This window comes from Peromyscus leucopus, chromosome 5, assembly GCF_004664715.2.
Source record: "Peromyscus leucopus breed LL Stock chromosome 5, UCI_PerLeu_2.1, whole genome shotgun sequence".
Classification (NCBI taxonomy): Eukaryota; Metazoa; Chordata; class Mammalia; order Rodentia; family Cricetidae; genus Peromyscus; species Peromyscus leucopus.
Genome location: NC_051067.1, coordinates 14,128,677 through 14,151,877, shown reverse-complemented (window position 1 = coordinate 14,151,877; position 23,201 = coordinate 14,128,677). Strand labels below are relative to the sequence as shown.

Sequence of the window (23,201 nt, the reverse complement as noted above, 5' to 3'; positions counted from 1 at the left end):
GCAATTAGGTACTTTGAATTCTTCCTTTCCTATTTATATCCCTTTTCTTCCTTCTGTAGATCATAGGTTTTCTAGCTTTCTCTTCTGTTGTTTGTTTTTGCTCTTTTAGGGGTCTTGCCACTGAGCTCCCAAATAAGTCACACTCGGAGGCTTATTCTTAATTATGAATGCCTGGCGTCAGCTTGGCTTGTTTCTTGCCAGCTTTTCTTAGCTTAAATTAACCCACTGGACTTTTGCCTCTGGGCTTTTCCCTTTCTCTATTTTTTGTCTACCGTTCTTTCTTACTCCATTGCTGGTTGTGTAGCTGGGTGGCTGACCCCTGATTTCCTCATCCTTCTCTTGCTCCTAGATCTTTCTCTTCTCCTTCCTCTCTTCTCTTTCTATCTATTCTCTCTGCCTGCCAGCCCCGCCCATCCTTTCTCCTGCCTTGCTATTGGTTCACTCTTTATTAGACTATCAGGTGTTTTAGACAGACACAGTAACACAGCTTCACAGTTAAACAAATGTAACATAGACAAAAATAACACACCTTAAAATAATAACACTCTTCCCTCCCAGAAACTAGGCCATACCTGCCCCTACCATATAACTCTCTGTAGAAAGAAAATGACAGTCACTGCTATGATGGTTGGATCACATAGATCTCAGTACAAAAGCAAACCCAGCTTCTGCCCTTTGTAACTGCAAGATAAACCGATAGTTCTATCTAGTAAGAATTTCTCACTGTCCCCTGAAAACTTATAAAACCAGAAAATTCCCTTTGTTCTGGGGTGTTCTGAAGAGAACTGAAGATCCTATCTCTTCCTTCAGGGTTCCCAGCATGTTATACATGGTGGCTATCTTTCCTGATGCAGCTCCTGTCTGGGTTCTGGAAGGTTCTTTCCTGCTTCAAGGCCACATCAAGCTATCTCTGGTGGGATGCTGTATCTCTCATAATTGCTTTCCTACTCAAGGGATGCTCAGGGACTCACTTTAGTCTCAAAACTCTCCTAATAAAGCTCATTCTGGTGTGTGTAAGTTTTTTCCCCCAAGCTCCTTTTCTGAGCTTTGTGCTCTGACCTGCATTTCACTTGTAACTTGTCTTATTGTTTTAGCTAAGACTATGAGCACTATGTTGAGAGAGAGAGAGAGAGAGAGAGAGAGAGAGAGAGAGAGAGAGAGAGAGAGAGAGAGAGAGAATGCTATGCAGCCTAAGCTGGCTTTAAAACTTGAGATTCTTCTGCTTAAGTCTCCCAAGTACTGAGATTATAGGTGTGTGCCACCATGACCAGCTCAACAGTCAAGGTGTTATATTTGAAGTTATTATTTATTGATCATTTAATTTTTTATGGAATCACAAACTTTTGGAGTCAGTAAGATGAGGATGGTGATGATGATGATGATGATTGGTTTTTCGAGAGAGGGTGTCTCTGTGTCACAGCTCTAGCTGTCCTGGAACTTGCTTTATAGACCAGGCTGGCTTTGAAATCACAGACATCTGTCTGCCTCAGCCTCTTGAGTGCTGGAGTTAAAGACATGTGCCACCATGCCTTGTAAAGCTACATATTTTACAATCATTTTGTAAAACAATTTGATGCTATACTTGTGACTGACTCGGATGGTAGGGGAGGCAGTACAAACAAAAACATTTCTGTTGGTAAATGTGATTGCCTTTTAAAAGCTTTGTTCATATAGTCTCCATCTAATGCCAACCAGTAATATGAACAAACACCAACCTTAAAAAGCCTGAATCTTAAGCTGCAGAGATGACTGGAAGATTAAGAGCTCACTGCTCTCGCTACACTTGCTGCTCTTACAGATGACCTGGATTTGGTTCTCAGAACCGACATGGTAAAGTAAACCATGTTCCAGGGGATATAACGCCCTCTTCTGGCTTTTTTGGATACTAGGAACACATGTGGTACATAGACATACATGCAGGCAAATACTCATACACATAAAATAAAAATAAATCTTAAAAATAAAATTAAAAGAGCCTGGGAGTCCCAGGAATATTTCAGTGGTTTAAAGCTTTTGTTACTCTTGCAAAAGACCCAGGTTAAACTTCCTACATGTTGGCTCACAATGACCTGTAACTACAGTTCTAGGGGATTGGACATACTCTTCTGACCTCTGCAGGCACTAGGCACATATATACATGTAATGTGAGCCTCAATGGTCTATATAGATTAATTTATTAAGGGGTTTCTATGGTGTTGCTGGAGGGCTTCTCTCCAGGTTCCACCAAGCCCCGCAGCCCCACAATCCATGTATAAAATAATCACTCAGACGCTTATATTACTTATAATCTGTATGGCCGTGGCAGGCTTCTTGCTAACTGTTCTTATATCTTAAATTAACCCATTTCTATAAATCTATACCTTGCCACATGGCTGGTGGCTTACTGGCATCTTTACATGCTGCTTGTCCTGGCACTGGCTGCAGTGTCTCTCCCCCTTCTTCCTGTTTCCCCAATTCTCTCTCCTTGTCCCGCCTATACTTCCTGCCTGGTCACTGGCCATCAGTATTTTATTTATATAGAGTGATATCCACAGCATATGGGGAAAAACAGACTCACTTGGGGGATGACTTGAGGGCCAGCCAGCCCAAACAAGTAAAAAAGATACTTTCTGAGAGCCAACAGTGGATCTGCCTAAGGACCTTAGCAACAGCAGCTGAAACATGGTCTGAAGATGACCTGGACCAATGAGAGGCAGCCATGTCACACCAGCAGATGCATATTCATCAGCCCTCCCCCCAGGGTGGGGTAGAGGGTATATAAGTCTTGCCTCTTCCTCAATAAACTGAGCTTGTTGTTTCTACATTCTCCCATAGTCTGTGTCTTTGACTCTGCACCTACTTGGCCCCCTCCCCCAAAGGGAACAACAGCACAGGATCCTGCTACACACTCACTAAGACAGGGTAAGGTAAATCTAGTTGCAGAGTCCTTGGAAAGCTGGGGACTGATCCTTTACCACCCAAGAGAGCATTACCCCCTTTCTAAACCTCTCTTTTAAGCAGTCACTAGGCAGATCAGTGCTGCCTATATCAGGCCAGATAGCCCAAGGTCAATGTCGGAGCGAATTCCCACTACATATACATAAATAAAGGGAAAATATTCATACACATAAAATTTAAAATAGCCTAGATATAGTAAAGGTACTTCCTATGCTTTACTTTTTATTAACACCCATTATCTATGTAGAGGAAGGTAATAAAAATAGCCATTCTGTTACAAGCCTAGAAGCCTCTTGTCTTTTCTTATCTCCCACACAGGCAGACCATCATGCTGGGGAAATGTGGGGTGGAGAAGACCCTTTCTGCCTCTTAGAGAGAATCTGAACTTCTATCCTGTCCTGCTTCCGTCTCTCACCCCAAGTACAGTGGGATCCCCAGAATTAATGAGCTTTCCTCAGGCTTTTTCTGGCTTTAAGATGTCCTCTCCCCTGCTTCCAAGGTTCCAGTATTTTATTGCCACCTTTCTTTCTCCCGACTCTTTGTCTATGCATTATGTCTTGGAGACAGGGACTCACTATGAGCCCTGACTGGCCTGGAACTCAGAAAAATCTACCTGCTTCTCCCATCCTTAAGTTTTGGCTGATGGTTAAGAAAAAAGAAAAGGATTCCTGGGAGAAAGGAAGCCAGATAGGAGGACAGCTTTGGTCACTGAGGTTATAGATAAATTTACTCTGTCCATAGCAGTTCTAGTGCTCAAAGATCTTTTATCTAAGCAATCATGTCAGATCTGCCTTTTGGAGGCAAAGATGTAGAATTATGCCTGTTTTTAAGACAAACACGGCTCACACACGATGTTTTAGTGTCCTGGAGCCAGGATGGAGACAGTGGCTGAGCTGGCCTGCTCCTTCTTCCCTGTGACGCAGCTGAGCTGCAAGTAGAGTGCAGGAGACAAAAGAGGACTGCCAAAGCAGGAGCTCCAGGGTGACCTTGAGCTTCTTTCAAGGCCTCTCTCTTCTGCTTTCTGTACATTTTATTATATTCAGAAGTTTTACATTGATAGAAAAATTACCAAGAGTGTACACAGCTTGGGCATAAAACCTTACTGGTAGCACCTTACATCAGCATAGATAGATGGCTGTACTAATGAACCAGCATTGAGGCATCAACAATATAACAAGTCCCCACCTTATTCAAAGCTCCTTTATTTTACTTCTAGGATCCCATACCACATTTGAGACTAGTGAGTAAAGGTTCCAGTTTACTATATTCTTGCTTCTCTACACTCTCCCTGTTACTATCACTAGTTTAAGTAGCATACATGGTTATTTTACTAAGTGGCTTCCATGTTTTGTTGAAAGAATTTTAAGAACAGTTTTTAGTTGGGCCCTGGCATAGCCCCTGCCTTACAGTCTGGCCACAGACCACAGAGACAGCTCCATAAACACTCATCACTGCTGCCCTCACTGTGGTCTGGCAGGGTGATAGGAGCATCTTATTATGGCCTCCCAACTTGAAGGAGATAATGGAAGAGTAGTGACTGCTATGTCTTTATCCATTTCTCTATAAAACATTTTATAACCATTCATATTTCAACATGGAATAGCTCTTGAATTAGAGGAAATGAGGGGAACTAAAAAGAAAAAATCCTTGGCTGTTCTAAAATGACTGTTTTCCTAAAGCACCCTATGTAATATACTTCAGATCACCCTATCCATGGCCTACCCAACATAAGAAGATGTATTAATTTAAAATGTATTAATTTAAAATGTAGATGTATTAATTTAAAATGATGTATTAATTTAAAATGATGTATAAATTTAAAATGATGTATTAATTTAAAATGATGTAGCAGAATGTGTGTGTGTGTGTGTGTGTGTGTGTGTGTGTGTGTGTGTGTGTGTGTGTGTGTATGGTGTCACAGAAGGCTTTGCCAGCCTTTTCTTTTCTGACACAAATCTTGCCTACCTGTTCATGGGACTCAGCTTACCTCTGTATCAACAGTGTCTTGTAGTGCAGCCCCTGCCCCTTAGGAAGCAGACTTCCTGCCTCTGAAACTGAAAGTTAGGCAAGGGAGTCAACAAAGTGTGCTGAGTGACTGGTAGGTGGGGTGCTACATTCTCATTGGCCAGGTATCAACAGCTTTAGCCCTACCATGAGCTAGAGGAAGCCATTTAAATTCCTTTTCTGCTTAAGCTAATGCAGACTGATTTTACCACGATCTATGTTGTCATGAAAGAGTTTAATTTAAAAAAAAAAAATGAGCTGGGTGGTGGCGGCGCACGCCTTTAATCCCAGCACTCAGGAGGCAGAGGCAGGTGGATCTCTTGAGTTTGAGGCCAGCCTGGTCTACAGAGCAAGTTTCAGGACAGACTCCAGTGCTACATAGAGAAACCCTGTTTCAAAAGCAACAACAACAACAACAAAAACTAACACACACACACACACACACACACACACACACACACACACACGCATGAATAAATCACAATACATCAGGGGATGCAAATTAAACCACAAAGGTACAACACAGTTAAGTGGCTAAAATCAATTAACAATACTAGTGCTGAAACACGTGAACAATTGGAACTCTCATTCACTGTTTGAGTAAATTGGCAGTTACTTTGGGAAACTGACAACATATACTCAAGCCAAACAACCTGTCCTTACACACTCACAGCACTATTTATTACAGCTGGAACTGAGCAGGACCTAGGAACAGGATGGTAGATGTTTTGTGAATTCCATACGAGGATGAGATAAATGATCTGTGATTACACACAGTGCTCCTACAGCCCTTCTTCCCATGAAGGTGTACATCAGGTTGGTCTCTCCACCAGAAGCCAGCAGAAGCAAGGACTGGGAGGAGGGAAATGTTTCTGGGGACTGCTCTTTCTGTCTCCTGATTTGGGAGGTGGCTATACAAACTCTTTTTGTGAAAAATTACTAACCTGTCTATTTATAATATATGCCCTTTGCTTTGCTTTATTTTGCCAGAGGTTAAAAAAAAAAAAGACAAAAGGCAGCATATGTGACTTCATGAGGCATCAAACTAGAGGAAAAAGCACACAATGAGTAAAGAAACGTAACTACAGGATTGTGGTGTGTGCCAAGAACTTCCCAGTCTTTGCAACTGCCCTTCTTCGTCAACCTTTCAAGGTGCTATGCTCTAGGATACTGTGCTGGAGGAGCAGTCTCCATGTCTCATCTGCATCATGATCAACAGGGTGGGCATGTTGCTCACTAAGTCTTATGGCTTACACACAATGAGCTCTGACTCTGTTCTGAGGGATGTTTCTTGTGCTTTTCCATTCTCTTGGGATTTCAATGTATCAAGCAAAACTGCCTGAACATACAGAGGTTTTAATGTTGCTCTACCTGCTGTCGGCTCATTTGCATATAACAAAGTCCTCTATAGTTCTTATTTTGAGCTACGGTTTGTATGCTTTGACTCAACTGGAGTTAGCTGAATTGCATTTTAAATAAATGGACAAGAAGTACAGCTTAGACATCTTTGTTACATGAAGATTTTAGTTGTAGACATTTGTTTTTAAATATTTTTGAACCTCATTTGTCTTTAAAAAACCTTTCTCTATTAATAATTCAGCTTGGGTCAATTAAAAGTAAATAATGTATTTAAACAATATTTCAGTTGGAATGTAGGGTTAAATAAACTTGCAGTGACATAGTAATTTCCAGAAGCCGAAGCTGACCAAAGAAATAGAATAGGGCTGTATAGTTCTTAGCTCTATTTGGAAACAGCCAGATGCTGTATTTGAGGTCTGGGAAGGATAAGGCCCTGGAGGCCTGGAAGCTTGCATAACAACCGCTGCTTATGCAGCCCTGGCCAGCAGCAGGAATGGAAACAGGGAGTGTGGGCCAAGACAGTCAAGCTGCAAGTTTTCTTCCCCCGCTTAAAGAAAGAACAGCCAAAAACAGATTTCAGTTTTTAAAAAGTTATACTTCAGTTGCAAATAGGAAATCTATGTTTTAAACACCAAGCATCTTTAATACAACTCCTGTTTACATATTTGTAACAGGAAGAAGACATTCCTTATTTACAAGTACTGAATACTAAGTAGACATGTTTTACTGCTCTTTACCAAACAAGCAAACACACTAAAGAGAAACTGAAGTTGGAGCCTGAGAACAAAACAAAAAGCCTTTAGAACAAGCAGTTAGTTTGTTAGTTTAGCAGCACTAGAGCCCCTGGGAAACTGTGCAGATGGATGGCTTCACTCAACGCCTCTTCAGAATGTCCAGTCACTACTGAAAATTCTCTCAGGGGCATTTGCAAATAGACTTGGGTCTTTTTTGTCCCACAGAATGAGATAATAATGTTCTCATAAAGAGATTATATTAACATATGGACATATGAAATCATTTACTTAATTACAACTCACAGCAAGGAAGGGCTCAAGTGCACCATGGTCTCCTGAGGAGCCAGTCTGTACATTCTTAGAGAAAGAATCTGCTCACTTGTTAGTAAGATGGAGGGGGAAGTAGGAGTGAAACAATATGGTTTGTGTTTATCAGATAAATATATTATTTAAAAACATATTAATACACCACAATTAAAAGCTAGTATAGCCACCCAGACATGGCAAGCCTGTGTAATCCTAGCACTTGGGAGGCTGAGACAGGAGGATGATTGCAAGGCTGGTTTACACTGGTAAATTCAAAGAGCAGCCAGAGCTGTATAGTGAGACTCTTAGAAAGCACAAAATAAGACAGAATACAAACTTGAAAAGCTTCAGAATGTGTAGTTCTTTTTTTCCCCTTTTCTTGAGATAGGGTCTGATTGTATAGCCATGGCTGGCCTCTATCTCAGAGACCCACTGGCTTCTGCCTCCTTTAGTGCATCATGCCTGGTTACATGTGGTTGTTTTCTATTTGCATTATAAGACGATTTCATAAAAGAAAGCAGCTAAAATAGGCTTTCAATCTGAGCTATAATAAATAGCTGGAAATAAAAAAAGAGATCTATATGATACTTCATCTGAAACCTTTACAAGTATAAGTAATCGTTTATTAGGATACCCCATAAAAAGGCAGACAATAACAAATGAGGTGAGAATATGGAAAAGGTGTTTTATTCTGTAAAATCAATCAGATATTTCCTTTGCTCTTTTTAATGCGTATTATGCATTCTGAAATGATCCATTCACATGGTAAGCAAAGTGAAAATCATTTCTTTAAATTTCATAGAAAGATAAGCTATTCATTTATTCATAGCTGCATACAGGTCTGCTTTCCATGGGAGTTTCACTGTTGGAATGTGCTATTTGCAGTGGTGTGAGTCTTTCAGCTTCCTGCATCATTAAATCTGATCCCTGACCCTGTGACTTAATCCCACATGGGTTACCCTTGGGATTATCTAATTTTTGTTCTCACTTGCCCTGTGCCTCTTTCAGAGAGAATGGTAACATCATTTGAGTCCTGCTGGACTGGGAAGAACCAGGTGTCAGTCTTGGTAACATTACTCTAAGCTTTTTCCCGAGCCCATGTCCTGGGGGTTGGGGCATGGAGAAGAAGAAGGTGCAAGAGAAGGGGCTTTTTTAGACATACAGCTGCTTGTTCTTTTAATTTTCATAAAGCTCATATAGCATAAACTATTTAAAGTGACCGATTTGCTGAAACTTAGGACATTCGGAGTGCTGTTTGAGCACCTACTACCTCTATTCCCAAAGCATGTTTACTACTTCCAAATAAAAGTCACACTCATCAGTTAGTCCATTGCACTCTCCCCTCTGAAAACCCCCAGTAGCCCACACCTATTCATTTCAGTTTTTTGTAGGGGGTGGGGGGAGGTTGAGACAAGGCCTTTGCTGTCCTGGAACTTGATATGTAGACAGGCTGGCCTTGAACTCACAGAGATCCACCTGGTTCTGTCTCTCCAGTGCTGGAATTTAAGGTTTGTGCCACCACAGCCAGCCCCTTCACTTATGTTTCTATGAATTTATCTATCTTACATAATTCATAGAAACAGGACCGTAAATACACAACTTTTAGTGTCTGGCTTTTTCAGCAAAGCTTTCTAGACAATTTAATATTTCATTTCTTTTATGCCTGAAAAAACATTCCTTTGTATGTAAATGAATTTCATTTAGATGCTTTAAAAAATAACATATATATTCTTGTTGATATTTTCACTTTTTCCTGCCCTATTTCCTGTGAATGGATCATTCTTTCTTGTTACTTTCTATGCTTTTTCTTTTTTGCTGTTGCTGGGCTACATTTACTTTTCATGAGGAAGGTTTATTTTGGTTCAGTTTCAGGGGTTACAGTGGTGGGAAAACCATGACAGCTAGACTGGCTGCATCCACAGCACTGGAGTGTGAGGGGCTTGTTCAAACGCTGTGGACAGAGAGGGCAGCAGAACTAAACTGCTTCTTTGGAATACTGGAGTCTGATGACTCTGGCAGTCATAGTCTTCCTTGCCCTAAAGGTCAACTGAGAGATATATATGCATGTTTAGCAACTTCCAGCCTGATGTACTATGACTGTAGTCTTCTATGTGATCACTATGGAGTCTCTAGAGTACCGTTATATTCATAGCCAATGACCCAGCAGAGTCCTTTGAATGCCTGGAGCCCAGAAGAAAAGAAAAACAAAACAAAACAAAATTCTCCTGGCCTTTGGAGCTTGGCATTGAAGTGGGCACCTTTTTGGTGCTAGGATAGCCCATATCTCTGCCTTTACCCCAGAGGGGTAGGCCTGGTCCCTGTCTAGTCTTTTCTTAGCAGGCATCAGTCCTGGGCATGCATGGTGTACTGTTTTTCTTTATGTATGCAGTGGCGTTTCCAAACATTATTTCTCCCCCCTCTTCCTCTTTCCAGTTTTTCTTTCTTTTGGGGGGCTGGCTAGCCGCTATATGACTTCTCTGCAGTCCCTTGTCCCGGCAGGCTTTGGGAGCACATGAAGTTGTACATCTCAGAAAGCTGCTATTGCCAGGGGTCTAAGTATGACAGACCAGGTGCTGCACTGCTCTCCTGCGGAACCATCAAAGCAGATCAGAACACACAGCACAGTATTGGAAAGATGTTTGTATCTGTCCCCTAACTCTAGCTACATCAAGAGTGTGGGCTGCTAGCCTCAGGGCCACTGCCAGCATGGAGAAGAATTGACAATGTTTTCCTCTGAAATCCAGTGGCTCTCTCTCACCCAGCACTCCTCAGCTGCTGCAAGTATCTGATTTGATCCCAGGGTTCGTCATGGTTTATTCTGTCAAATTTGGCAGTTTGTGGGGGTTTTAATAGAGAAACTGATCTTGGGGTGCCCTGCTATGTTATTTTCTGTGACATCACAATGGTCTGTGAGTTTCATAAGCAATACATATAAGTTTGTCATACAACAGTTCCACTCCTAAAAATCTAACCAGAGAAATAAAGCACATCTGTATACAAACTTGTGTGTGAATGTTCATGGTAGTTATTCATTACAGACAATTTCAAATAATCTAATTTCCCTAAACTGGTGAGTGGCTAAACAGGTGTGGCTTATTAGTAGCCAGAGTTCCACTGATTAATAAAAAGAAACAAAGTACTCATGCCCAGTACAACATCGACAAACCCCAAACACAATTCCAAGTAAAAGAAGCTAGACACAAAGATCAATGACATTACTTCATGTAGATTAAATGTCCAGTAAAGGTCATCTATAGGTACAAAGGGACATAGAGGATTTGTTTTGCTGTTGTTATTGTGATTAGGGCTTTCTCAAATTTATCTCCTACTTTTCTTCTTTAGCTATATTTAACCTGCTATTCGACTAATCCCTAATTGTTTTTTGGTTTTGGGTTTTTGAGACAGGGTTTTTCTGTGTAGCCCTGGCTGTCCTGGAACTCAGAGATCCACCTGCCTCTGCCTCCCGAGTGCTGGGATCAAAGGCCTGTGCCACCATTACTAGGCTTAAATTTTTAAAAATTCAAATGACCTTTTAAAAATATACAGATGTCAATCTGTTTCTATTTTTTTGAGACAGGGTTTCTCTGCATAGTTTTGGTGCCTGTCCTGGATCTCGCTCTGTAGATCAGGCTGGCCTCGAACTCACAGAGATCCACCTGGCTCTGCCTCCCGAGTGCTGGGATTAAAGGCATGCACCACCACCGCCCGGCTGTTTCTATAACTTTTTAAAAACAAAACACCACTTTCTTTAAGAGTTTTTATTTATTATAGAACGCTTTGACAACTTTTTATTTGTAATTTTATCCAGGTTGTCCTATAATTTTCACTTAATAGATGCTTATTTTTCCAAGTGATAAAAAATTCTTTCGTGTGTTCTCTAAACTGGTGCTTTTTTCCCCCTATGGGATTTTTGTTGAATTTATGAAATTTATAAATGTAATTGACTTACAAATGAAAAAGCTAAAGGAAATCAAGTAAAAAGGAATTTAGTGAAATTAGTGAGTAAAGGCTGGAGAGACGACGCAGTAGTTAAGAGCACAGGTTAGGCTGCCCAAGCACGCAGCCCTGAGTTTAGCTATCAGTTCCCATGGAACAAGGTGGGTATGGTCTCTTGAGTGCTTGTGACTCCACTGCCCTATGGGGCAGGGATGGGAAGCTCACTGGGGCTTGCTGCTGCCAGACTAACCAAAAACCATGAGCTCTGGGCTCGGGAAGAGACCCGTTTCAAAGGAATACGGCAGAGAAGAGGGCACCTACTGCCTTACTTCGGCCACTGTGTATGGCCCAGAGGTCCGAGTGCACACGCTATCAGGGCTTTGCTCAGGAAGGCAGCATCAACACAGATGGTAAACAAATGAATGGCACCTCCTAAAGAGGGTGGGACTGATGCGGGGATGGCAATGTGAGGCAAGAATAGGTGCCTGAGACAGTTTGAAGGAGAGGCAACTGCAGTGATACGATCAGTCTCTGACTCATGTCTGACGCGGCAGGAAGCCTTCGTAGGACTTGTGAAGAGGTCAAGACGATACACTTAAGAAAGCGCCAGGTCCTAGTCGGGCGGTGGTGGCACATGCCTTTAATCCCAGCACTCGGGAGGCAGAGCCAGGCGGATCTCTGTGAGTTTGAGGCCAGCCTGGGCTACCAAGTGAGTTCCAGGAAAGGCGCAAAGCTACACAGAGAAACCCTGTCTCGAAAAACAAAACAAAACAAAACAAAACAAACAAACAAAAAAAAAAAAAAAAAAAAAAAAAAAAAAAAAAAAAAAAGAAAGCGCCAGGTCCTAACAGAGAGCCCGGTCACAGCTGAGTGCTCAGTCATTGCTAATGTTCCTCTCCTGGAATCAAGAAGCTATTTTCAGCATGTAAACATTTAAAATTCACTTCTGTTATGAATTATAGACACCAAATGGCATACCATCATAAGCAGATGATGGCACAGCTCCTGCAGCTCATAAGCTGGTGATTTCATAGTGCAAATATTGTTTGTTTCACTAAAGCCTGCTTGAAATTAGTTTAAATGCAAAACCAACTGTTATCTACCTATAACTAATGCTTTTAAACCACTCTCCAAATAACTGATTTTCAAAAACTGCTAAGAATGAAAGCAAACACTAATCTTTAAAGTTTGTATATAGCTGGGTGTGGTGGCACATGCCTTTAATCTTAGCACTTGGGAGCCAGAGTCATACAGAGACCCTGTTTCAACAAAACAAAATACAAAAAAAAAAAAAAAAAGACACCTGCATATAATTAAAGGACAATTCTCATGACATAGAGCTAAAAACTGTGGAAGGTTCTTGTGATCACGTACAGATACTGTTATAAATATACCAGGTAAAGAAAAAATAATCAAGTCCTAACACTGACAGATTAATAGGGGTAAAGTTTGCTTTAGGCCACACAGTGAAGCACACTCCAACAATATAAAGATGGTCTCCTCTGGAAGTTTACTCAAGAAAGTTCTATTCAACAATAAGAACTTTCACCACAAAGGCTTTGCCATATGACTATCCACCTGGACAACCTTTTGCTGAATTTACAGTAATTTCATTATACCCTATATTACTACCATTCAGCAATACCTGCATGACCTGTACTTGAACTTGACCCCACAGATCATAGTGTAAAGGACCAGGGATGAAAGCCTGACCCAAGGAAAATCTTTTGGAGAAACCAGAAACTTCCTTGACCACCTATCTGGGACACTGTTTGGACTGAGGAGACACAGGTGGGTCCTTTGGGTCACATGTCTGCCAACACAATGATGGCTGTTCTGCAGAAGATCACGCTTCGTGAAAGAGAATGAAGCGAAGTTACACAAAGTATAGGGATAAGGCAACACAAGACCCTAAAAAAAGAAAGTGGGACAGAATCTGCAGACAGAGTAGACATGAAAGGGCTCCCATTTCTATTCCCAGATCCTGGGGAGTTTCTGCAATTCTTCATGACATATAAGCCAAGCACATTCTTCAGTGCTTCTCAGCTCTGACTCTTGTGTGGTTGGGTTTACTGGAAGAGTTTCTGCTATTATTCAACAGGGAGACTTAATGATCGCAGCCAATTCTATTAACGACAATGACAGGTGTAGAATGGGAAAGAAAGACTTAATCTTTCTATAAAGTCTATAGGTAGACAGAATTAGCCTCCAAATGATTTGTTCTTTGACTCTGGTCTGTTTCTAGAGTCTTCAACAGTTTTATTTTGAGACAGGGTCTTACTATATAGCCTTGCTGGATTTCTTTTGGATTTCTATATTTGCTATCTCTATTAATTTTCTGTTTTGTTCATAAAAACTTGATCTCTCTCACATCTTAATTATTTGAGCATCCTTCAGATAAAGTCGTTTTTCCAAGAAATCTGACATAATGTCTTTGACATAGATAGGTTCATTGAACTGAATATGTAGTTCAGGGCATGTTTATATTTATGTTCATTTTTTTAGTTATTATGTCTTCAAATATTCATTCTGTCCCTTTTTCTTCCCTGTGACTTCTATGTTGCATGTTGGCATGCTTGATAGTATCGTACAGCCCCTTAATACTGCTTGCTAAAAATGTGCTAATAATGGAAATCAGAACTTTCCCCTTTCCCCAGAGTTAACTGTATTTTTAAAAAATGTTTTATTGGGCTGGAGAGATGGCTCAGAGGTTAAGAGCACTGGCTGTTCTTCCAGAGGTCATGAGTTCAATTCCCAGCAACCACATGGTGGCTCACAACCATCTGTAATGAGATCTGGTGCCCTCTTCTGACCTGCAAGTGTATATGCAGACAGAACACTGTATACATAATAAATAAATAAATCTTAAAAAAAAAAATGTTTTATTTTTCTTACTGTTGTAGGCTGTCTTTGCACCAAAGATCAGCCTAAAGTGCAAACTTAATGTCTTCTTGGATGTATTCAGAACTAGTGCCTTTCTTGGAACATGTACTGTCAATTTCTAGCTTTCCTTATATATTGGGATACTTAAATTATCATATAATGACTATACAGAATGCAAAGGACTTCACTATAACATTTCTACATATGTATAAGTGTACATTGGATCATATTTACCTTTTTTTTTTTTTTTTTTTTTTTTGGTTTTTTTCGAGACAGGGTTTCTCTGTGTAGCTTTGCGCCTTTCCTAAAGCTCACTTGGTAGCCCAGGCTGGCCTCGAACTCACAGAGATCCGCCTGGCTCTACCTCCCGAGTGCTGGGATTAAAGGCGTGCGCCACCACGCCCGGCTCATATTTACCTCTTTTATCATTTATTTTTCTTACCCTTGCTTATCATTGCAGTTAGCTTTTCTTAGTGTTATTTGTGGGTAATACATATGTTTTCTGTATGGTATGTGTGTACATGTGTATACAGGTGAGCTTGTAGCTGTGTGTGTTTGTGGAAGTCAGAAGTCAACTACAGATGTCTGTTTCTATCATTCCCCACCTTATTTTTTTGAGACAGGGTCTTTCACTGAACCTGGAGCTCACTATTTCAGCTAGACTGGCTGGTCAGTAAGCTCTAGAGGTCCACTTGTCTCCTCCCATTCCCTAGTGCTGACGTTACAGGTGTACACTGCTATTTTCCATTGGTGCTGGGGATTTGAACTTAGGTCCTCATCCTTGCATAGTAAGCTCTTGATCCACTGAAACATCTCCCTAGCCTCTACAGTTACTTATTAATGACCCAGTCTTTAGTATTTAGCTCCCAAATAAAGAACAACAATAAAAAGGAGTGTATGAGTGGCTTCAGTAGGAAAAGAAAGGGCTTGCAAAAAATGAAGGGAGGGGCAATGTGCTGGATAGTTTTATGTCAATTTGACACAAGTCGAGAGTTATCAGAAAGGAGGGAACCTCAAGTAAGAAAATGGCTCCTGGTGCTGTGTGGTGCACGTCTTTAGTCCTGGCACTCAGGAGGCAGAGACAAGTAGATCTTTGAGTTTGAGCAGTTTGTAGACCAACCTGGTCTACAGAGCAAGTCCCAGTACAGAGGCTATACAGAGAAACCCTGTCTTGGGGGGAAAAAAAATAAAAACAAACATGAAAAGAAAATGCCTCCATAAGATCAGGCTGTGAACAGACAAGCCTGTAGGGTATTTTCTTAATTAATTAGTGATCAATTGGGGTGGGCTCAGCCCATTGTGGATGGTGCTTGTATAAGAAAGCAGCCTGAGCAAGCTATGGGGAGCAAGCCAGTAAGCAGCACCCCTCCATGGTCTCTGCATCAGCTCCTGCCTCCAGGTTCCTGAGTTCCTGTTCTGACTTCCTTCAGTGATAGGCCACAATGCAGAAGTGTACATCAAATAAACCCTTTCCTCCCCAACTTGCTTTTGGTCATGGTGTTTTGTCACAGCAATAGAGACCCTGACTAAGACAGGCAACCACAATGGATCCTGACTCTGAACCTTTATGATATGAAGCAGCAATTATCTTGAGGGAGCGGGTTGGGTGGGCCGAATGGGGAGGCAGGTTGGAGGTGGGACGGAGGGGACAGTAACAAAAGAGACATCTTGATGGGGGGGGTGCATTTTGGGGTTAGGGAGAAACCTGGTGCCAAGGAAACCCCCAGGAATCCACAAGGATAACCCCAGCTAAGACTCCTAGCAATAGTGGAGAGGGGGCCTGAACTGGCCCTCTCCTGTAATCAGACTGGTGACTACCCTAATTGTCATCAGAGATACTCGATCCTGTAACTGATGGAAGTAGATGCAGAGATCCACAGCCAAGCACTGAGCTGAGCTCTGGGAGTCTTTCTGAAGAAAGGGAGAAGGGATTGTATGAGCTAGGCAGGTCATGACAGGAACCCACAGAGACAGCTGATCTGAGCTTGTGGGAGCTCATGGACTCTGAACCAACAGTTAGGGAGCCTCCATGGGACCGACCTAGGTCCTCTGCATGTGTGTGACAGTTGTGTAGCTTGATATCTTTGTAAGACTCCTAGCTGTGGGATCAGGACCTGTCCCTGGCACTTAGCTGGCTTCTGGGAACCTGTTGCCCATGCTGGATGACCGTGTCCAGTCTTGATGCAAGGGGAGGAGCTCGGTCCTGCCTCATCTTGATGTGCCATGCTTTGCTCAAGCCCATGGGGCCTGCCCCTTTCTGAATGGAGAATGAAGGGGGGGACTCAGAGGAGAGGAGGAAGGGGAAATTGCAGTCAGTATGTAAAATAAATGAAAAAAAAAAACCCCATTATTTAAGTAAAATTAAAAAAAAAAGAAAGAAAAGAAAAGAAAAAGAAGCGGCAGTTAGAGAACAAATCCCCAATATGTAATAGGGAACATTGGTTTATTCCAGGAACGTGTTCCAGACACTGAGATAGAGCTAGGTTGGTTAGCAGCTACTGTGCTAAGAGCTGAAACTGATCAAATTAACCACAATTTACTACCCTAGCCATCCTGTGGGATGTTGCAAGCCTTTAATAGTCTCCAGAATTCAAAAAATAGTTACATCAGACAGATTCTGTCAGTTTAGTTGTTATCTAAGTGGGAAGACTGATTCCTGGTGTCTCTTACTCCGCTGTTTCCCAGATTCGTCTAATATATTATAGAAGTTAATCTACGTTTTTTCAACAATCATTTGGTTACTTGTGAGTTTTTAATACTTTATATTAAAACAAATATCCACATAAGAGACTGTTGTATATCTGTGCATAACTTTCTGTAAGATAGATTCCTAGAAGCAGAATGGCTTAGCACTTAGTAGAGTTTGATAAAGTGGTCTAAATAAAGTTTATCATTTTACATTTCTGTCAACAATGCATGCAAGTACTTAGTTTGGAGAGCTTTAAAGTCTTTTGTTCCTCTAATTCTCAATAAACCTTGCCTCACAGCTTTATTATACACAGTGGTTGATGATTTCATTCTGTTTTGTGGCTTCAGTACTATCTACCACATTCTAATGGATCTTATTTCTAGCCCATAGTTCCCTTGATCTGCAGAACTGATTGTGCTAGCCTGTGGTCACCTCAGTAAATAACTAACCTGAAATACAGTTGGATTATACCCAAAAGATAAACGTCATATACCTGATTCCTCTTCCTCCACTTTCCTATATCCAAATAAACCTCAAGTTTCACTAATTTTACATACTCCCCCAACCTTGGTAAAGGAATCTCCCTTTCCTGGATAACCAAAATAGTTTCTCTCTCTTTCTGCTTTTTGAGCCGGATCTCTACATAGCCCTTGGCTGTCCGGGAACTCTGTGGACCAGTCTGACCTCCTGAGTGCTGGGATTAAAGGAGTGCGCCACCACTGCTTGGCTGCCACAAGCTTCTCTCTTCTTCTTCCTCTTCTTCTTCCTCCTCCTCCTCCTCCTCCTCTTCTTCTTCTTCTCTCTCTCCCTCTCTCTCTCTCTCTCTCTCTCTCCCCTTCCCCCCCCCCTCTTTTCCTGGTGACACAGTGAGTTTTACTGGGGTGACTTCTAGGAATATGGGTGAGAGATTACTTTCAGGAGCAGGAATGGCTTGAAGACAGCTGCATTCACCAAAAGTTCTCACGAAAGCTAGAAACTTGGAGTTCAATATGGAACCTGTAGGCAACTTGACATGTGGAGAGTATCTCTCTAGGCAACTTAGCTTGTCTGAGCCTCTTCAGGCAGCTTTTCTTGTCTGACAGTGTCTCTTAGTTATAGCTTATTCATGCTTGGAAAGGGAGAAGCCTTGTGTTATCTAATCAGTTTCAGGGACTTCCTTAAACTTTGAAGTTGTTTACTTTCTGAGTTTTAAGGAGCTTCCTTGCACAATGGAATATAGAGTGTTTCACCTTTCCTTAGGAAACTCTGCATCTTAATAAGCTCCCCTCCAGGACTGAAGGTTTTATCTGGGAGGAAATTGCTGCATAATAGTGCTGAGGTTTGCATACTCATGAGAGGATGCCATGAATCTGCTGTGTATACTCCTAATTTAGAGATGAATAGGGTGACTGGTGCACTGCCATTGTCTTGGTCAGTAATGCTTCATCTGAACTAAGCTCCTTATCCAAATAGGGCTTTCCTTAGTGTGCCACAGCTTTTTCTGTGGTGCCCTGCTTCTAGATTTGCCCCTTCTGTGTGCTTCACAAAGCACAATACAATCACTGTGGCCTTTTAAAATGCAGATCCAGCCGGACAATGGCAAAATTAAAACTAAAATTCACCATAAAATAAGAATATATGATAATAAATACAGTTAATATTAATTTTCTTTTCCCGGACACAAAAAGATTCTAAGGGAAATGAAAATGGTGACATCATCCACCAGTAATGGGAAAAATTGAAGCTGAGGACAAACACTATGTTTTGATTTATTAAACCTCAAGTGAATGTCTCTTTATCCTCCCCATGAGTGATGGAGTTACGTTAGTTGCCAAAGCCTTCTTTTTTCATTACATACCTTTGTAAATATTGTGGTCACCCTGGTTTACAGCCATCTCCCTCAGACAGTGTATCAGTGGAAAAGAATCTTCATTCCCAACAATGCTCAAACTACCATATGTGTGATTCTCTCACCAGTCCCTCACTAAGCATGGGCTTCAGGGGTTACAGCAGGGAAATTACAGGGAAAATAACAATTCTGAACGCTTTGGGCTGCCTGTTTTTCAAGGCAAGAACACCACACCCTATAAAGCCTGAGAGAAACAACCTAAGAATTCTCTAATGGCCTTGCATTAAAGATTAGCCATCTGAGTGCCAGAAAGGGCCTGTAACTCATGTAGATTCAGTAAGTCACAGGGCTTAGGTCTGACTCAGGTCCTGACTGCAGCTACCTGTTGTCAAATCTGTCCTAGCAGTGAGGAACTGACTTTCATTAGCAGTTCTGGAGTTTTGTGATGTAGATACCCAATGATGATGAGAGTGGCTGGCTGTTCACATGCCCTTCAGAGGCTGCTCAGGAAGGAAGCACTGACCAGTGATAATGTCTTGAGCATTGTAAGAAAAGTAAATCAGACTAGCTGCTCATCTTTCCCATTTAACCAACATTAGGTAGTTTAACCCCATTCAGTTTCCTCATTTTGCTTTTGTGGCACCTTAATTTTGCTCCATTATAGAATGGAAGATAATAAAGCATGTAATATGGTTTAAGAATTTAGTGAAATCACATGTGTTCACTGCTATTGCTATTGCCCCTGGTTGCCCCTCAGAAGTAGAAGGTAAGTCCCCATTGCTGAAGTCATCATGCAATTTGGACCCAGACCCAGGACCCAGAGCCCCTGAGTTGGAACTGATCTGAAAGCCTTCTCCTTGGGGACTAAGCTTCTTTGGTACTAGAAGGCGCCACGCAACTTTCCAAAGGAGGGAAGCAATCAATAGTCCTGCCCAGCTCTGACATCTATGAACCACACTAATGACCAACAATGGCAACACTGAGGGTCCACGAAGCAGTGGCACACACCCCTTGGTGGTAACCAGGAGCTCTCTAATAGGACTTAAGACCTGCTCAACGAGAGAGAAGTCAGCCTGCTACTGGAAATACAGTCAACTACCCTAAGGCTAGTGAAGCTGTGGATATTAAAGGATAACCTACAACTGTGGATATTAAAGGATAACCTACAACTGACACCTGACAAACCAGCAAAATCTTTAACTATATTCTAAACATTTGTCTTTACCCCATAGATACGTGTTGTCCTCACCTTCTCTGCAGATGAGAGTTTTCTTCTTTCTACAACAGATGGAGGCCATTAAAGAAAACCATAACTGATCAAAATGCAGAGTTGTGGAGCACAGTTCCTACTGATATATCTACAACAACTCCTACACCCAAGGCTCTGGGGTCATTGTGGAGGAGAGAAAGATGGTAAGAGTCAAAAGAACAGGGAGATTGCTGTCAGATTGTGTATCCTAGAATGTAAGAAGATACACCCCCAAAAATCTCAACAACATGGCTGCCTAAATATGAGCTGAACAAAGATGACACCGATAGACATGTTAATGTGGATGAGGGAAAGCTCTAGAAAGCTCATGTGGCCTCAATCTTACACCAAGAACTATAGGCAACTAAAAATAGGAGATACCTCTCTCTCTCTCTCTCTCTCTCTCTCTCTCTCTCTCTCTCACACACACACACACACACACACACACACACACACACACACACACAAATTAAAGAAGAAGCAGCCAGGAATTTGAGAGGTTGGGACATCGAAGACTTGGAGGAAGGAAAAGGAATAGAGGGGAATGATGTAATTTAAAAAAAAAAAGGACGTGACCATTCATAGTGGCATATACCTTTAATCCCAGCACCCAGGAGGCAGAGGTAGATTGATCTCTGAGAGTTTGAGGCCAGCCTGGTCTGTATAGTATGTTTCAGGGTAGCCAGGGCTATATAGATAGAGACCCCATCTTTAGAAAAAAACAAAACAAAACAAAAACAATGTGACGAAATCCAGAAGGTGAGAGGAGGGGAGGGCAGGAGTTGAGAGGAGGGAGAAACTGCAGAGATGAAGAAGGAATCAAATCCCTTAGAGTTTCCTGCCTTGTTGTAAAACAGCAGTGTAAAAATATTAAATTACTAGTTAAAGGGATTGACTGAAAACTTACATGATCAGAGCAATTGTTATTTAAGGAGCTCTTTTTGTTTTGTTTTGTTGTACGTGTAAAATAGAAACAGCCTTATTTTCCTAAGTAGACAAATATTCAGGAGTTATACAAAGTAATTATGAATAAAATAACATAACCAATAAAATTCTCTACAAAACTGTGATTAAGCCGGGCGGTGGTGGCGCACGCCTTTAATCCCAGCACTCGGGAGGCAGAGGCAGGCGGATCTCTGTGAGTTCGAGGCCAGCCTGGGCTACCAAGTGAGTTCCAGGAAAGGCGCAAAGCTACACAAGAGAAACCCTGTCTCAAAAAACCAAAAAAAAAAAAAAAAAAAAAAAAAAAAAAAAAAAAAAAACTGTGATTAATTTTTAATCAGATATCCCAGCCTTCATATCTACTCATACATCCACAAGGCATAAACATTGGTAATTTCCTGTCTGTCACTCAACAATATGTCATGCTCATTCCTCTAAGTTAAAAGAGAGCGCCTCCTGAAACACAACGACAGAAGAAAATGCAGCACAGGCACGCCCACAGGCCAACCTGATTAAGGACACCCCAACAGAGACTTCCTCACATAACTCTGGGCTTTGTCAAGTTGACAGCTGAATCTGACAAGTAGATTCCTTGTCACTTTGTACACAAACACATCACCTTAAGCCTTAATAATTTCTTTGTTTGTCACCAAGATCTCATATTAGTATCATAATATAAAATACAGTGCAACTTTAAAAGTCGCACTCTGAAGTTTCTTAACCGTGGGCTTCTACAAAAAAGTACTTACTTACTAAAAGAATATTTCCTTACTCCAAAAGAGAAGAACCAGGGAATAAAAATCCCATGTAAGCAAAACTGCAGTCTGTCGGTATAGCTCAAATCCTGTAGCTGTATGTTTGACATCTGGGAGTCCCTCATGATGTTTTGGCTGCAAAAGGCTTGGGCATATCCACTTCTCCAGCTATGCCGTCCACAGTACACCAAGCTTCCAAAGACCAGCTCCATTCCACACTTGCTGCTCTTCTTGGTGGATCTCACAGTCCTCAATATCCTGGGATCTCTACTGCAACTGAGAATGTCCCTTCACTGGTGGCATCTTTTGGTCTCTCTTCAGGAACTCCAATGACCTTGCCACCCAGTGTCAAGCTTTAGCTTTTCTCTGTGACCCTTTCATGCCTTCAAAACCAGTATCATGTGGGAGACTTATACATTATTTGCCAAATTCTGCTGCCAGCTTGATGTACAGTCTTAGCTTCCTGTTGGACCATGGCTTCTTTATTCTGACACTAAGGAAATACTTCCCACTTACTTCACTGGTGCTGGCCTTTTATACAACACAGTTAAGTTTTTAGCCTTAGCTAACCAGCAACCAGTTTCCCAGTAAAACATAGAAGGTTTCACTTCAGTAGTATTGATTTCTTGTTAATCACAGCTATTTTTTCAGCCCTACTTAAACAGTAACCACAGAGATTCTATATGAACACTCCTGTGTAGAATGAATCCTAAAGGGTCTTATTAATAAAAACAAACCTGGAGCTGGGTATTGGGGTGAATGCTGGAAGATCAGAGAAGCAGAACAAGCCACAGCTTCCTCACCTCGACAATTCCTCAGCTGATCCTGTTTCCTCAGACTGGAAGTTTCTGAGTCCTTATCCAAATGGATCTCAGCTAAACTGTGCTGCTCAAAGGCTAAAAGCTTAACCAGCCTAGTTCCTGGTCTTCACACCTTATATACCTTTCTGCCATCACTTCCTGGAATTAAAGGCATGAGTCACCATGCCTGGATGTTTCCAGTGTGGCTTTGAACTCACAGAGATCCAGGTGGATCTCTACCTTTGGAATGCTAGAATTAAAGGCATGTGCTACCACTGCCTAGCCTCTATGTTTAATATTGTGGCTGTTCTGTTCTCTGACCCCCAGATAAGTTTATTGAGATGACAATATATCAACCACATCCCTGAAAGATGTTTTCTTTCCTTTGAAACTTCACAATGGCCTCCATTGTCAGCACTTCTCTCTGCATTGTCTCTCTGCATTCCAAGCTCCCAAAGAACAGCTCATTAAGCTCTCAGCTCTCAATAGCTTTTCTGGATCAAAGTTTTAAAATCTTCACTGTCTCCCCACCTCCCACCAATAACATGGTCAGGCCCATCAGAGCAATACCCCACTTCTGGTACCAATTTTTGTTGTAGTTTGCTTTTTTTGCTGTGATAAACACTAAGACCAAAAGTAACTGTATGCTTCCAGGTTACAATTTGTCACTGAGGGAGTCAGGACAGGAACTCAAGCATGAACAGAGGCAGAAATCATGCAGGAAAACTACTTATTGGCTTGCTCTCTAGTTCTCTCAGTTAATTTTCTATATACAATTC

The 23,201-nt window shown here is 41.6% G+C and overlaps 2 protein-coding genes across 2 annotated transcripts in view; one reads left to right on the top strand and one right to left on the bottom strand.

Moving 5' to 3' along the window:
• The window catches only part of Ippk (inositol-pentakisphosphate 2-kinase), a 68,840-nt gene extending 58,499 nt beyond the window's left edge, over positions 1-10,341 (top strand). The window contains exon 13 of the mRNA XM_028863828.2: positions 5,932-10,341. Coding sequence (XP_028719661.1) covers positions 5,932-5,938 — 7 coding nt within the window. The 3' untranslated portion in view covers positions 5,939-10,341. The remainder of the gene's footprint in view (positions 1-5,931) is intronic.
• LOC114689503 (centromere protein P) overlaps positions 1-23,201 on the bottom strand; it is a 216,229-nt gene that overhangs the window by 15,146 nt on the left and 177,882 nt on the right. The window lies entirely within an intron of this gene.